Here is a 17946-nt window from a genome sequence, read left to right as displayed (position 1 = left end):
GAGAGAGAGAGAGAGAGAGAGAGAGAGAGAGAGAGAGAGAGAGAGAATGAATTGGGGCATTTTTTCCTTTTTATGAATGTGACATGAATACTGACGTACTACATTTGGACCAACTAAGAAAAACTACAAAACTGGTCCATATGTATCAAATACTTTTTGAGTGCCAAAGATTATAATTTTCTGAGTTTCTACAAAGAACCCTTGTAACAAATCTAAAAGGTAAGCATTCTCCCAAATTCAAGTAGTTATGGGACATGTAACAATAGGACCAGCATGAAGGTGGTCATATGGAAGGCTGACATTCAAATCTGGAACTCACAGGTTCTAACTCCACAGTCTTCACCATCACCCTTCACCATCACAGGAACTCCTTAAAGGAAAGCCAAGCATTGGTCAGAAATTCATGATTTAGCAGGCAATATGTGAGTCTCTAAAGACACAATTTAATGATTTGCCGTAAATGGGGCATGTTAAAATGACAATGAGCTCTCAACAGGTGGACACCGTCATTCACGCATTAGAGAAAGAAGGTTAATTGCTAAATTCTGAGAAAAGCCGGCAGTCAATTCCTTGGACAGATCTTTTCAATAAAGTCTTGCTGAGAGCTATATTCTCAAATAAGTCCGTAAGATTAAGCAACAATGTGTGGCTGTTTTTAAACCTCTTCAGTTCTTAAGGCACTAAACAACCAGATGTTTGAGAATCCTGGGCCTTATAAATCCTGCTGCACTGTCAACAAATTAGGCAACATCTTTGCTGCCTGCTGCTAACACAGCATTCTCTTACATCTCAAATTCTGATAGTTTCTCCTCGATAAAAGAGAATTAGAATACATTCACACGCAACCTAGTAGAACAAATCAAGAAGTCTTTGAAACGGTAAAGCTTCTAGAACAAGCTAAGTGTATAGTATTGGTCTAGAACATCGAATGTTTTTAAAATATTTTAAATAAAAAAAAAAATCACTCTCCATTCCTTTACTCTATCCTTTCACTAAATGGAGTTTCCAGGAACTCTCAACCTAACCCTGAAACCTTTGGAGACACTAATCTCTTTTGCTTGACTTCAAGGCCTAACTCCAGAAAGAGGGACATTATCAGATCCCCAACGTTTCTTTGCCAGTCTCTCTAGCCTATTGTGTGAACTCCAGATTCAGGAAGATTTGGTTTCTCAAAAGTAAGGTGGAAAATACTTGAAAAAGACACTCAACATGAAACTCCAGAATCTACATATAGACAGGTTCTTGTGCAAGTGCACGTGTACAGATTCACATATGCAAAAAAGGAAGGAAATATTCAGTTCCTGACTGCAAAAGACAGTGTGAACAAGATGAAGAACCTAAGAGGGAAAGCTGGAACAAACCCAGGACCGGCTGTTTTCTGACGTACAGGTAAGGAAATACCCACTGATCCCAAATACAAATAAATATCTTGCATATATGTCATACCAATCCAGGTCTAAAGAGAACAGCAGAAGGAAACTTTGAGCCCAAAGAGCAGGTTAGGTACACCCAAGGGGACATGAGGAATACTATTCACAGAATATTTATCCCTAAAATGTCTAAACCGTCTAAACCAAAGAAACAAATGCTAATAACTACATCAGTAACAGGGATTAGTAAGGATTGCTCATTAATAGCTCTAGCTATTAATGTTCTCCATTCCCCAATAAGAAGAGACTAGCAGATTGGATTAGAAAACAGGAACCATCTTTTTGCTGCCTCCAAGGAACATACATCAGCATTACAGAGAGGCATCACCCTATGGTAGAAGGATGGAAAAAGGAATTGTAAGCAAAAAGATGCAAGAAGCAAGCAGGAGTAGCTCTTTCACCAACCAAACAGACTTCAAACCAAAACTAATTAGAAAGACACTACATGGTCATTAAAGAAAATATTACATTTGTGCACAAAACACAAGTGTTCCCAAGTTTGTAAAAGAAATAACACTGCAGCTAAAATCACATATTGAACCTCACACAGTAATAGTAGGTGACTCCAACTCTCCACTTTCACCAATAGAAAGGCTAGAAAATACAAAAAGTCATGAAACCTAAGGAACTCACTACTGAATGAAAGTTGGGTCAAGACAGAAATCAAGGAGGAAATTAAAAACCAAAACAAACAAACAGACAAAACCCTTTTAGGACCAAATGAAAACCAATATTATAAAATCTCTGGGAAACAGTGAAGGTAGTTCATAGGAAAGGTAGTTGAAAAAACAAACAAAACAACAATAAAAAACAAAAATAAAGCAAAACAACTCAAAAAACAAAAACAAAAGGAAAAGAAAACAACTGGAGAGGTTTCATAGAAATAAGAATAATACAATAAGAAAGAAAGAAAGAAAGAAAGAAAGAAAGAAAGAAAGAAAGAAAGAAAGAAAGAAAGAAAGAAAGAACAAGAAGAAACAATACCCAAATGGAGTCAAACAAGAGATATAAAATATAGCTCAGGGCTACTAACATCAGTGAAACAAACAAACAAAACAACAACAACAACAACAACAATGAAAAAAACCAAAGCAAAGCAAAGCAAAACAAAACCTCCATAAAATCCAGGGGGAAATGGTTCATTGTAAGGTTGACTTTGTGAGTTTTCTTCCACTGTACCTTGTCATTCTCCGAGTGTTTGCTCTAGACTGTGAACACAAATACTATATTACCTGACACGTATTTTTGTCCAGAGCGAAAGGAAGGTTGGTTTGAATAATCTGTGTTGCTCAATAATTAAGAAACAAGGTAAAGGTTCTCCATACATCTGCTCAGACAGAAAAACACACGTGCCTGACCTGCAATGGCCACCCATGTTACTCCTTACCTATATCCCCTTTTATCTTTGTAAAGACCTAGAAAAGCATTATCACAATTTTATAGCCGGAAAACAGAAATCCAAAGACATCGAAAATATTTTCCCAGGGAAAGCTACCCAATACCTAGAAACACAATAGACCCGTGCTTACTTCCATTTGTATTGGGTGATGGACATTGGACTCAGGGTCTCGTGCAGGCTATGCATGTACAACTACAACTGAGTCACACCCCAGCCCAACAATGGTGAACTTTAAATATAATTTACGTAACTAAAACCTCAACATTTCACATCTCTGAGGGGAAAATGTTCCGAAATAGAAACATGCAAAAATAAATCTCCTGGGCTAATTAAACGTTTACAGATTTCATTTTGCTCCCAATCAAAATGTTATATTTCAAAATTCATTATAGTTCTCCTCCACCATCTGTTTTATGATAAGATATCTGTGAATAAAATTTTGTGAATTGATTATTTTTAGATGAAAAACACATACTAGTTCTCTGAAAGGACATTTTGGATAGAAGCTTGGTTTAAAAAATGGTAGAAAAAAATTAGTATACATCTTCTGTATCTGAGAAAATATTTTCAATGTCTTTATCTACCAAATGAAGAATTAAAAGTTATCCCATAGGGTACTGAGAGTACATTATGTGAATTATTTGAGTCCTGCAGTGTTATGCTTACCCTATGGAAATTGCTCAATAAATATTATCTTCAATAATATTAAAATTATTGCAATTATTATAATTTTAAAGCCATTATCATCCTCTCGACATCAGAATCCTCTATAAGCCTAAAATTTACATAAGTCTACTATTACATCCAACTACACTTAAACTTCAGGTAATTATTGCTAATGCAATTGCTAAGGCACGTAGTTTTCACAAAGTCTAACTAAATTTAACAGTGAAAATATTCTTATATGTTCTTATTTGAAAATGTTAGCTAGTACTTTTCATGTATTGTAATTATATACCACAAAAATAATAGACTCATACACTCATGACGAGGATGTAGAGTCCTGTGTTACTTAACCGCAGGCATATACACACTAAGAAGTGCACAGTGAGGTGAGTTGTATTACTGTGTAAACAACACTATATGTACTTACAACAACTGAAATGATGACATCATAAGGTTTTATTGTCCTATGGCATTCTGGCACACTGTTGACTGAAAGGACGTATGTGGTGTATGATCACATTATGTACAAATATATAACCTAAAGAAAAATGACATAAGGTATACTCTATACTTTGTAGGATGGAAATGTTTCTATGTGCTAAGATGGACAGAACAATCACAGCAGCCCAGCGGAGATGTAATAGGCTTTCTGTGTCACCTTTCACTATGTCAACATCCGGTGACTACTCGTGGCCTCTGCGTGTGTGTACACTAAAGGTCTGGCTCGGAAGGTTTACCTGTGGACCAGTGGAGGCAACAGAGTTTCGACAGACATCGTCTGAGAAACCCATTCAAGTTACTGTACTGTGTCAAGTTGTATAGATATGATTCTAGATGATTCTGTGTAGTAATCTAAGACTCTAGCCCAAATGAGAGAGGATCAGAGAGCTGACACTGGGGAAAAGAAGGATTAGATGAATATGTGCTGGCCCCGTTCACTAACTGTACCCTTATAGTTTCTGGACAAAAAAGAGTTGATTGGAAAGGTATGCAGAAAATTGATGTGCAGGACCCAGAATCATTCTAGAATGTTCCTCCTGCCATATACAGAGTTATGGTGGGAGGAACAGAGTTAAGAAAAAATGGTAATAAGAAAACTTAAATGAGTAATTTTAGGATTGAAGTTGAATATAATGTACATAAGGACAGGGAACAAGAAAGGAGATCAAATAGAGAGACATATTCATTGAAAAGCATAAAATTAGGAATGTTTGTGGTGGACATGTCTGCTCCAAATTTTGTATTAAAAAAAAAGTAAACGAACGTTTTTTAAGTGTCAGTTCAGAAAAATAACTTCATAATATGTCTACAGTCCTTGTATTTTCTCATAAAAGTAAAGCACAATCTAAAATAGCTTAGAAATGCTTACTGCAAAAGTGGCTTGTGACATCAACTCAACAAACATGTTTTCTTGCTCAAGGATATGTATACACCCTTGTTGGAAGAATAACATTGTATACATTTCCAAATTGGTTATTCCCTAGAAAAGGAGCCAGGCAATGTTCCTCAGGATGGAGAATGTAAATGGACAGGTAAATAGACCAAAATACCAGAACTCAATCCAAAACAGATGTCAACTTAGTGAATGCTTATAGACCTACTGCATCACAGACTATGATCCTCTTAGAGGGTGGCACACTTTAGTCCAGAGTTCTTCAGATACCCAGAACCACATGATGAGATGGATACATGAGGATTTTTCTCTTCGCCATTGATTCTCTTTGAAACAACCTTGCAAAACCAAGGTAAATGCAGCAAGCTAGCCCTCCTTCCTCCTCGTGCTTTGGTGAGTTTGGATTCTCATTTCTGAGATGGGTTTCAGAAACAACAGAAATACTGATGAGCAGCTACACACACTGAAGCATGGTGTTTAATGTTCACTATCAAACAGACTATGGGTACCTAATGAAACAGGAGGGTTTTCTTTTCAGGGTTTTATTGAAGAGGGGAGACCTACCTGAATGTGGATCTCACAGTCTCATGTACTAGTGTCCCATATTAAATATAAAGAAGAAAAGAAGGCCAGGACAGTGCCCACTTTTCTCCCTGTCTGCCCCAGTCTGGGGTCACATGTAGCCTCATAATCCCACCTCCTCCTTTCCTGTCACGACTTGGGACAGACTCAAATTAACCCTTTGAAACTGTAGACCTCAGATGGGTCCTTTCTTCCATGAGTTGCCATGGTCATGGTGTCTTATCACAGAAAAAAAAAATGTAACTAAGCTACATACCTTCAAAAAGGCTTTGCAGGTAGAAAAAAACCAAGTGCACAAACATAGAGTACAAATATTTCTACTATTTTTTTTAATTCAGAAAAGAATAATCTCAGAAGCCTAGTGACACTATTTTAATTCTCACCTTGGAGCAGGGAAGAAAGAGCCAACCAGACGCATAATGTAGCTTTCAGAATAAAGTGTCTGTAGAGCCTAAGAACAGAATCTCCATCACCCTTCCACCCTGGACGGACTATGCTGCTGGCTCTCACAACTGGACCATAGAAGCAAAGGTGTAATTAGGGGTAAGTCCACATGGGGCGTCACCCATGCTACGGAAGATAGGAAGCCTCTGCACAGCCTCCATGCCTTGGTCTAAATGCTCTTGCATTCCTTCAGAGGGATATTGGAATCCATTTTCCCGTAATGGTACCATTTCCTTAGCCATGAAATCTTCCTACAGATGAAAAGTACCCAAAATACAACGTCAAACAGATGGCATAGAAGTAACACTATGTTTCAGAACAGAAAGTTAAACCTTATACATGATCCCAATGAGGACAATTTATTTTATTATAAATTATTTTATTATAAATATATTTATAATAGATATATAATAGCAATCAATTGACTACAAAAATGTTTTAAAATGTATGTCTCACACTAACTACTTGACCACTTTCAGCCATAAATTACTACATATTCTTCCATATGCAGTTGTTTCTGGAGGAGCATTAACAGCATTGTTCATTAGCCAACAATTTGGATGCTATCACAACATTCATCTTACTAACCTGCAGTTCTGTATCATTTGAATGAAAAAAATAATAACGAAAACTGGTGATTTGATATCTTGATTCCCAACAATTTCACTGAAGCAAAGTCTCCCTTTGTGTAAAATTATACAAATTTTGTACTTGGGACAAGTATTAATTTTGTTAAGAAGTGTTTCAAGTACAAATCAGGCGACTCTGGACACCCTCTGAACGGCATAAATCTTAATTCAGGCCCCTTACAACTTCTTTCCCATGTCCAAGTGTCCCAGTTCCCTGGCTAGCTTTCAAAGGAAGCAAACAGGGCTACTCGCAATGGCAACTCCAAGTAGAGAAAACACCGGGAGCCCAGAGCTGGTACCTGATGCTGCTCATGCTGCCTGTCTCCGAGCCAAGCTTGCATCGCTCCAGCTGGCTGGCTACGATCTGGCGTTCAGCCTCCAGCTCTCGGGTCAGCCTCTCAAACTGTAATTCCTGAAAGAAACACACGGAAAGGATGAATGGTAGCATCTGTACGGAACACAAGTTTAGAACCGAGATGACCAGAGGATGGGTAGGGAAAGCAGGAATTTTCAAAGTGGCAACTTTGAGAAACAGGGTACGGCTGAAGAATTAGGCAGGGGCTTGAAAAGTCGACAGATGTGCAGGGCACTGGTCTCAGGACACTGATATAAGTTATTTATTATCTGTTTCATCATCTTTAAGATGGGCTACAATACTCATTTCATAAGCTGGAAGTAAGAATTAGGTGAGATCCCCAGCTAAAGCGGTTTTGCTATTTTTATCCCATTGCTTAGCAAGTAAAATTATAAGAAGTGCATTCAAGAAAAATGTTAACAGTAATTATTTACAATTTCATACTTACTTCAAAAATTAAATTATGTGCACAGTTATATTGTGAGAATTAAAAAAAAGAATATTGCAATCTAAAAATAGGGAAAAGGCAGATTTTTGGAAAACTAAGGTTAGTGGGTTCGCCTTTCCAAATGAGTACACTATCTTATTAGCGACCTTGAGATATTTGTGCAAGAGGTTTTTACACCAAAGGTTGTGATGGCTCCTTTAGTATTATTTAAAAATATGTCATCCATAAAAGTAGAATTTGTTTAATAATTACAAGACACTTTGCAAATGAGAATCCCCTCCTCTTCTCAGAGTGGTAAAGCTGAGGACATGCGGATCAAGTTCAGTCTTTCCTTCTAATGATCTGAAAGGCACCAACTACTTCAGCTACAAAGTGAGCATGAAGACCCCCATTGGATGAATCTCAGACTTGTAGCCTGGCCATCTCTCTAACAATCAATTTCTTTGGGAGTTCCTCCTCACATCAATATCGAATTGCTATTTCTAGTCTGAAATCTGCCCAGGCCACAAAAAGCCAAATCACACTTTTGTATTGAACACACCTTTAAAACAATGAACTTCAAGATCAGACAAGATTCTTCCCCACCAGACAGAGGTCTATGCTTTGTGTTTAAATTGTTGTATTACAGCAACACAGGACAACAATCTACTCCAAAGTTCAAAATCAAGTTACCCACACCTAGGACATACAGTCAGCGTGTAGCTGCTCTCTCCGTGTACTTTCTACATGCCAGTCTGACGGTCAGGAACAAGGGCAGACCGTTACAGGTCAGGAGAGATGGGAGACTGACAGAAGACAGTCAGCAGTCACGAGGGATAGGAACCAGTTAGATGTCAAAAGTGAGGAAAACCACTCAACACTCCAGGCCATGGGAAACAGGATCACAGCCAAGAGTGATGGACAGTCAGTGATCATGAGTGACCACAGATAGTCAGTAGTCAAGAGGAAAGAGAGCCGGTCCAAGGTTAGGAGTGATGGGAAGCAACATCATAGTCAGGAGTGAAAGGACACAGTCAACGGTCAGGAGGGGTGGGAGACCATGTATACGAGACAGTGACAGATTTTCATTTGAAAACAGCTTCATGAAGTGATAGCAAGAATTTCCAGCATTCAGCATCCCTTTCTATAGACACAGCATCCTTCTCTCTGAAGAATATTCTGAATATTTCTTACAGTGTACATTCTTTGTAAGATGGAGAATACATTACAATTAACAAGACTTGAATACATCTTTATTTTGTACTCCTTTTATCCTTTTGAGAATTTCATACACAAGGACTGTACTTACATCACTTCCTCTTCTCATTCTCCTGCACAACAGCATTCACGACCTCTCTCTCTCTCTCTTTCTCTCTCTCTCTCTCTCTCTCTCTCTCTCTCTCTCTCTCTCTCTCTCTCTCTCTCTCTCTCTCTCTCTTCTCTCTCTCTCTCTCTGTCTCTCTCAACTTACTGATCTCATCTTCAATTATTATTGTTAAATACATATGTATATAAATAATCTGCTAGGCACGTTGAATGTTACTCATGTATATATGTTTAGGGATGACCCATACAACCCCTAGCTTCTGCCCAAAGGACTTAACATCATGCCACACAAATGATTGCTTATCCATGCTCCCGAGAACTATGCTCACAGTTACAAGGAAATGGAGACAACCTTAATGTCCTACAACATTGAAATGGATAAGGAAAATTCGGTACATGTGCATGATGAAACACTATTCAGATGTAAAAAAAAAAAAAGTGATCTCAATTTAAAGTTATTTTTCCACAGTAACTCTCATTTATATTGTTTCTAACCTGATTTTTATAAAAGTCTGCATTTGCCTTAACTTTACAGCATTACAGATAAGGTATTTTCCCCCTGCTCCCATGGTACTTTTCCCTATCATGAATTATGTGAATCCTGATAATGTTCCTTGACATGAATTTTATCTAGAATTCACTGAGCTGCTCAGGTTTGTGGACTGCTAGCTTCCATCACACATCGAAAGAAAATGTAATCATTATCTTTACAAATTTCCTTCACTGCTTGCTTCCTTCAATGAGAATACAATGGAATGGATCCATAACCCATAAATTGTTTATTTAATTCTTTTGTGTTTCATTGTGTTTTCTGTTGTGTAGTCAAGTTAAATAATGTTTTCTTGTACATCATTCCACATTTCATGAATTCTGTACAGAATATTTTATCCCAGAATCTGATAAATAAAAATCCCAATACCATTGTTTGGGACATTCAACTGGGCTTCTTGTTAGCATGAAGGAATACTGTTACTACTCTGATGTCTGCATCTGTTCATAGCAGCATCTGGGGTCAGGCCCAGATGATTGACAACTCTTTGTCAGTGTGGATCTCAGGCTGGGCTCCTCTGCACACAGAGTGGCCTTCGGACATTGAAATGTCTTGTATTTTCCTTTTCTGGGGTTCTGAACTTCTTCATATTCCTATTAAATGTTACCACATCTCTTCTGAGTCACCGTGACGTCACTGGAAGGTAATTTAATTCTTTGGACACTCTCCTTTTAAGATTTGCTCACAAAAAATAGGGCATTTAACCTAGTGTTAATTATGGTCCAAGAGCCTCTAGGACTCTATTCAGCATTGCATGAACAGAGGAAAAGGCGTAGCCCCTCTGTGAAATGCTGGCATGAATTTCCATCTTTAACTGAACGCGAAGAACCATTTTCTCTTGTGCCTTGGTCCTTTCTCTGTTCTTCAGTAACTTTTGTACACTGATTCTGTTCTGTACTCTATGCTACATAAGAGATTCTGCCCCCAAGGAAAATCCTTCTCGTAGATTAGCCTGGAAATTTCAGTGGCATTTGTATACCTATTTTCCCACCACCATTTCTGTCTTCCTGTGTAATAAACAGTAATTTCTTCCCTTCCCCCAAGATAATGGTTCAAATAGCCTTCCTTAAGCAGGAGGCTACTTCAGCTACTGTGTACCACTCCCCAGCTGTGGGAACTCTCAGGCTATATGTACACTATCTTGGAATAGCTTTATATTGAGATTATGATGCTTTATATTGAGTTGTGAAGAGTTTTAACTAATGGGACATATGATTGACCATTCAGTGGAGGGTTCGCCTCTCCCTTCACATGGGCCTCCTTGTGTCCTAGATATAACAGCACCTAGGGCATCCATTACCTTCCTAGACCCTGTGGGCCTGGGGGATATTGAAAAGGTTGTGGGGGTGGGAAGATGACACGCTGAATCAGCATGATGTTTAGCATGAGCACAGACCACCCAGGCCTGCATAAGCTCCCAGGTTAGGATTTTGTCAGAGAATTTGAGTTGGCAAAGCAATTGAGAAGACTGATGGCTCTAGTCAGCCTTGCAGAACATCCAAGATCAACTGGAATAAAAAGAAAAGTATGTAGAGAAGTAACCAACACTAGCTGTCCACAGCTACACGCTGCTGAACTAGTTCAATGTGGACAAAACGTCCCTGAAAGACTGAGGAAATACATGCAAAGATTTTTTGCTGGATTTGGAGAATAAACTACACAATAAAAGTAAGGCAGAGTGGGATCTAGAAAAGTGGAAAAGAAATGATGCAAATTAGGTTATAAAATATGCACTATGGAAACTGGCCAAAGACACCAGGATATGATGAGAATTTGTACAAGGGTATGGTCAGAGAGAATGACCTGCAGTGTAGACATTTTAAGAAATACAAACTAGTATTAAATATCCCTTTTCTCTAATATATAGATGTTGCTCTGATTCATGGAGGACAAACATTTGTGAAGATATTGGATCTATGACTCCAAGTTTATTAGAATGTATACCAGCAGATATAAATAGCCTTACTTTTAGATCAGCACATTACTGATTCATATAACACATTTGGATTGTTAGGAAAATTATCATATAGTTTTATAACTTTGTCCTGAGGAGCCTAGATTAATAATTTATTTCCTTTAATTAAATGGAGTTTATTAAATGTTTTTAAATGTCTAAAAGCATATAAAGTCTCCTGAGGGGGCTTAGCTAGTCAGTTTGGAAACTGAAATCAGAACACTCATAGTTCATCTAATTTCTGCAATAAACATTTTATGTAGCATTGTGAGGGAGTGTCAGCTGGGAAGGACACACAGACTTGAGGGCACTGAAACTTTAGACTGAGACATGAATTAAATAATAAAAATAATCTTGTGATGCTTTTACTTGTCTGGGAAGATAAAAGGCAAACAAGACATTAGAATGGAGGAGAGAAGATAGGATAGAAGTGATGCTCATACGACAGTGTGGACAGCTGGCAGGAAATAAATGACATGAGATTCAAACCTCCCACACTGAGGCTTGGCACTAGATGAAATGGGAAGGTGGTACCCAAGCATATCAGGAGACTTCCCATGTGCTCCTATTAGCTGAGATATTAATGTCTTCATTGCCTTCTTTCTACCATGAAGAGGAAAAGAATTCCATGCACAGGACACCCATCCCCAAAGAAAAACCTCATTAGACGTGTTGAGAACCATCATTATGTGTTCTGATGGAGGCATGAGGATGAAGTGTAGAAAGATCTAAGGATGATGCGCAGCGCTACACTAGTGAAAACTCAGGGAGTCTCCCCACTACACTGTAAGAGAAACATTCCTCCTGATGTTTCTAGTTGCATGAAAATGGAAAATCCACTACTATTGTACATAAATACATACACATATACATACAATATATATATATATATATATATATATATATATATATATATATTGGAAAGGATCCCATTCTCTCTCTCTCTCTCTCTCTCTCTCTCTCTCTGTGTGTGTGTATGTGTGTGTGTGTGTGTGAGATAGAGACAGAGAGACAGAGAGAAAGAGATAGAGAGAGACAGAGAGAGACAGAGAGAGACAGAGAGATCACACTCACTTACACACTCACATATACATGCACACAATGGGATCCTATCCACTCTTCAAAAGAAAGGTAAGGCTGGAGAGATGGCTCAGTAGTTAGGAGCAGTGACGGCTCTTCCAGAGGTACTGAGTTCAAATCCCAGCTCACAACCCTCCGTAATGAGATCTGACGCCCTCTTCTGGTGCATCTGAAGACAGCTACAGTGTACTTGGATATGATAAAAACAAAAACAAACAAAAAAAACCCAAAAAAATAATAAAAATTTAAAAGGAAGGTAATTGCAAAAAACAATTGGCAACATTTTCCAAAGAAAACCATGTTAAACAAAGCAAAGCAAACACAAAGCACCAGCTAACCCCACTGTTTTGTGGAATCTGAACTTGAACTTTTGGAAGTTACCTTGGACTGTGTGCCATGACGCAGATTTGGGATCTGGTCAAAAGACAGCAGCTTTCAGATTTGTAGGAGGGACAGGCTAAAGCAAATATTCTAATGTGTACTGTGGCAGCTGTAATTAGTAATGTCATCATATTCTTGATAATTGATTAGATTAGATTTGCTGGTTCTTATCACAAAATGCAAAGTATGTGAGGAGATAGAAGTTGTATTTAATTTAAGCTATCTCGATATATGTGGACTTTGCAATATACTGGACAGCTGATTTACACAATTTGGTCAGTTACAATGGAAGCATACAGTGAAGATAATGTATGATGAGATCATGTCACCCGAAGACCCAACAACATAAACTCTGTGGCTATACCTCCTTTATAATCATTACCTATTCAATATCTGTCCCTTTAAGATGGGAAAATCATGCAGAAGGAACCACTAAACTGTGATTTACCTCTGAGAAGATGCCAGCCCGGTTAGATTAGAACATGTTAGCTTATGACTGAGTTGACCAAGGTCACAAGCCATAGCTTCTTGGGTGTTAAAGTTGGGTTGATTCTGCTGTAGGATCATTCAAAAATGGGTGGATCCACTGTCTAACATTTTGTTTTATGTTTTTAGCACAGTTGCAGGCTTTTGCTGCCGTTCTTCCTTTGTTGAGTTGTCTGTGTAACTATTATAAATCCAATCCAACACTCTTCAAGTACCTAAATATGCCTCTCACGGTATAACGTCTTTGCAAAGATTACAGCCAACAGTGTGAGAGAAGCCATCGATGGAAGGTATGGAAGAAATCTTTGACAGAGTTCCTGGCTTGCTCCAACCTTTCACGTCTATGTATGGTTGGATTGCCAGGCTTCTGCATCTACTGTCTCTTGTCTTGGCCTCCTGTGTGGATTTTTATTCCTTACTCCTCCTGATTTCCTCTCTTGACGAAATATCTCCCAAGACTGAGCGAATGAGAGGCATTCTTGTAAAGACTTTTTAAAGCTCTCTACTTTAGCAAGCACGCACCTAGAGTATTATAGGGCTGGGTATGAGAGTAGAGAATTCCTAGGAAGGAAGTTATTTCTTCTCGAAGCATCAAAATGGATTTCGTTATCTCTGCTTGGTCGGTGTTGCTGTTCAGAATGTGAACACTTGCAAGAGGTATTAACTGGAGGAATATCTTTTTCTACTTTCTCCCAGGATGTGTGCTGAATCTCCTCTGGACTGCTCATGTGACAAACTTTTAGATAATTTTTTTCTAATCTAATAGCTATTCTTAGAAAATCTGATGGATGTTCAGCAGAATTTTCTGTGAAGTATGCATTTCAGTACAACCAACCGTTCTACTGTATATTTTTAGTGCTTCCCCTTCTTATTTTAGAATTCTTCTTTTAAATGATGTTTTTATTATTGTTTCCTTTTCATTCACAACCTAAAGTCTCTACCTGTTCCCAAGCTGTGGCTCTTAATCTTTCTCTTCTACTTTTTCACTACATTATCTCTCACTTCCCTGTTTTCAAATATTCCTCCCTATAAACTTAGTTTGTTACTCTTCTTGGGTTTATAGTTTCTAAAAGATAAATATGTTACGAAAGTTACCTTCCTTGTTATCTGGTATTTAATTTATGAAATTATTTCTACTTTCTATTATTTATTTCAGTGGCTTTATTCTTTCTAAATTTCATAGTTACTTCCTACATGTGCTGGTTTCTTCCATGACATAGCATCTTTGAAAATATTCTAGTTCTGTATCTAGTAGTTCATGTTTGTGTACCGAGGATAGAAATGTGAACACAGTCTGAGTGGGGGTCCTGAGTTGTGTTTTGCACAGATAGTTCCTAGTGTGCATAATGAGCACCATCACATGCCTTCCCATGTAAACAGTTAGCTGTCCCCTTCCTCAAACATTGTGCTGTCCTCTACCATTTTTATTGGTTATTTATTTACATCTCAAATGTTACTCCCCTTTCCAGTTCTCCTTCACAAACCTCCTATTCCATCTCCCTCCCCCTGCTTCTGTGAGGGAGCCCCCCACCACCACCACCGACCCACTCACCCACTCCTACCTCACTCCCCTATGCTGGGGCATTGAGCCTTCACAGGACCAAGGATCTCTCCTCCCATTGATGCAAGATAAGGCAACCTTCTGCTACATATGCAGCTGGAGCCATGAGTCGCTCCATGTGTACTCTTTGGTTGGTGGTTTAGTCCTTGGGAGCTCTGGGGGGGGGGGGGAATTCTTCTACCTGTACTTCTAGTCCCACACACCTTTGCTGATGAATTCTGGATAATTCCTTATGACTTAAATTTTCTCCATTCTTTGGAACTCATTTTCTTGATTGCAATGAGTAACTTGCTACTTTTTCCATCTCCTACATCACTACCACCTACTATGAAGCTTTAAGATGTAAGGCCTCTAGGTTTTACTAACTTCGAGAAATCATTGTTTCTTTTTTCACAGGACTAATTAAAGTTATTCTGCCAACTGATGTTTCACAGCCTTGGTGAATCATATTTGTTTACCCATCCTGTCTACATTTATACATTATATTCTTTTAAAATATGTTTCTTTGCCTTTTGAGCCAGGGGAGAGGGGTGAATACGCATTCAGTCCACTTTGTTTATTGAGTTGAATTTCTAAAACATAGTTGAGAATTTAGGAACAAAGGAGGCGGCCTAAGAGGAATGGTGAGCCTATGACATTGAGGGACTTTGTACTAACTGTGGAACTCCCTGAGCTAGAACATTCTCATTTGAACAGGTTGGTCCCTATGATCCCATTTAAAGCATGAACACTTCCTACATCAAGGTGCTTGCCACATTCCTGGTTTAGAGCTTTTCTTTCCCCTGAAGTCTGATTTGGTCAATTTTCCTCCTGTGTCCTCTATTTCTGGAATTTGGGTTCATACTTCATTTTATTTTGAGCAAATCAGTGGGTGAGAAATAAAGATAGCAGTCAATTTTCAGGCATGTACTCTTAACAGGAGGAATTTTAACCACTGAACCTTTTGTGGGACCAATGCTCTGTCCCTCCATAGCCGTTCTGCTCCTGCTGTTGGCTGCATTTGATGGTGGATTTGCCTATCTAGTGAATTATATTCCTAATGCACCTCTTGCTCCATCCAGCCTGGCCTCTTTCTCACTCCTATCTAACAACATCCAATTCTATCCATAACCAAAGCTTTTAACCAGATCTCAGAGGATTGTCCGTTTCTTCAGACATCCCAACACACACACATAGGTTCAATGTTTTCTCCCTTGTTTCCATGGACTCATCATTCTGTCTCCAGATGAGACCCCATTCTTACAACCACCAGTGTTAACACAGTCAAGTCAGCCTCGTGTGAAAATGAGAGGATAAAAGACCATTGCTGTCTTTGTCTTCAGGTACTAAGAAAATGGTTTCAGGGACTCTAACAGTAACACACTTTCACTCAGGGCACAAAGTGGTGGCTAATGAAATTTTAGTCATTATTACTAAATGCAGCATCTTTGGATGCTGATTTACCAGGGAGGAGGTAACAATGCAGGATGGTGGTCTTTCTATCTTAGTATCTCATGCAAATATAATAGTTCGCATCCTAGTGTCTCTTATGGTGTACCCACTGAGAGTTTGAAATAATCTTCAATGACCTTCCTTCTTATATAACACCCAATTCCCATTTCACATGAATGAGTCGACTCCATAGCCACCACCTTCTGGCAATGTTAATTCTATCCCACTGAGATATGTGCAAGGCACGTCTGAAGAGAGGGTGGTGAAATGACAGGGTGATAATAGGAATCTTCCAGCCAAGTGTCCAGCAAATGTGGGGAAAACAATCCTTGATGTCAAGACAGAATGGAACAAATCAATGCCAGCTGTTCAGCTGTGTAGACCTCATTGGAAAGTCAAAAACTATGGCATAGAGCTGTCTACAAAAGTTTACGAAGCTGACAGACAGATGCTTTAAACAACCATGGTGTCATTCTGGGTCACCTAGCAAGACAGCAGATGACAGGAATCAGCACACTGAAGCAGACTCTTAGGCACCTTTCCAGAGCAGTTCCAGTGACATATAAGGAAGCATCCTTTTCTGACCAAGCCTTGCATTGAGCAGGCTCTAATCTTTTTGCCTTGCACTTTGTCTCGGGAAAGAGCCTTGTTAGCTGTTTAAAGTATCTTAGTAAGTAAATTACGAGTCACTTAATTCAGCTAAGAGACAGACTCCCAAGAACTAGGAAAACCACGTTTCTCAGTAGTTCAAGGTGATGTTGGTTCCACTAGGCCTGATTAAAAGTTTAAAAAGGCTATTATGTTGATGACTGTTAGCTATACCAGATAATTTCTCAAAAAATTATAATTACATATAAATATCTTTGACTATAGACTATAAATTTGTAGATAACAAGATTCCAGAGTATATATTTTGAGATTCCCCCCTCGCCCCCCAGGTAATGAGTTGGATGTACCCATGCGTTAGGAATGCCTATTATACTTATGGCAGTGGCATATAAAAGTGATAGCCAACATCTTAAGTATTTATTCACATGCATTGGTCATATTTTCTGGTACCACAGCCTTCCCAAGGACAGTGACTATCAGCAGTCTTGGAGGTTACTGAACTCACTAAACTCCATTGCTATTTTTTTCCCTTGACCTGTATTCATTATCTTGAAGTCCATGCTTAAGCCAAATACTTCTCCTCAGTTGGTGAGGAGATGGGTCAATGATTAGAAAACCATTATTTTTAGTTCTTCTTCCACTGACTGAGTTTCCTCTCCCAAAGTCCTAGGTCTAAATTGTGAGTTCCACATTTAGAAATATTGTTTTTAAATTGAGATGCCTTCCTACGTACTATTATCTTACCTCCTTGTTGCATCAAAATAAAATTATCCATCCTCTCATAATTTTCCCTCTTGCTGTTTGCTGGTGGCTGTTTGAAGGGTGAGAATGTCCTAGTCTCTTATGTGAAGGAAATATTTTTTGTCTTTTTTGGTGACACCACAGAGCTCTCTCACTGGACCAATGGAAACCAAAATTTGCCTGTAAAAATGTGGTACTCAAGAATTTTTATTTCTTGCTTAAACTCTATGAAATCTCAAAGAAAGTTCATCTTTATAGCACAAGCAAACACATCTACTGACTTTTGCATCCCTGTTTGCTAGCAATGAATGGCAAGTTCCAGTATCTTTTACATAATATTTCTTATTCAAAAGCAAAATTACATTGTCTTCATTCAAAGTTCTTGCATCTACTCATAAACAAAGACTGTTAAAAGAAGAGATTAATAAGAAAAGAAACAGACTACTTAAAGGATTCTACATGGCACCGAGTGATACAGGCAGGGAAGAAATGAATAGAAAAT

The 17946-nt window shown here is 38.5% G+C and overlaps 1 protein-coding gene across 3 annotated transcripts in view; it reads right to left on the bottom strand.

Annotated features, from left to right (window-relative positions):
* The window catches only part of Ctnnd2 (catenin delta 2), an 801097-nt gene that overhangs the window by 502839 nt on the left and 280312 nt on the right, over window positions 1–17946 (bottom strand). For all 3 annotated transcript variants that reach the window (XM_021208296.2, XM_021208297.2, XM_029543879.1), the window contains one exon: window positions 6843–6955. In XM_021208296.2, coding sequence (XP_021063955.1) covers window positions 6843–6955 — 113 coding nt within the window. The remainder of the gene's footprint in view (window positions 1–6842; window positions 6956–17946) is intronic.

This window comes from Mus pahari, chromosome 11, assembly GCF_900095145.1.
Source record: "Mus pahari chromosome 11, PAHARI_EIJ_v1.1, whole genome shotgun sequence".
NCBI lineage: Eukaryota > Metazoa > Chordata > Mammalia > Rodentia > Muridae > Mus > Mus pahari.
Note: the sequence above shows the minus strand (reverse complement) of the source record. Positions and strands in the feature narration are given on the sequence as shown.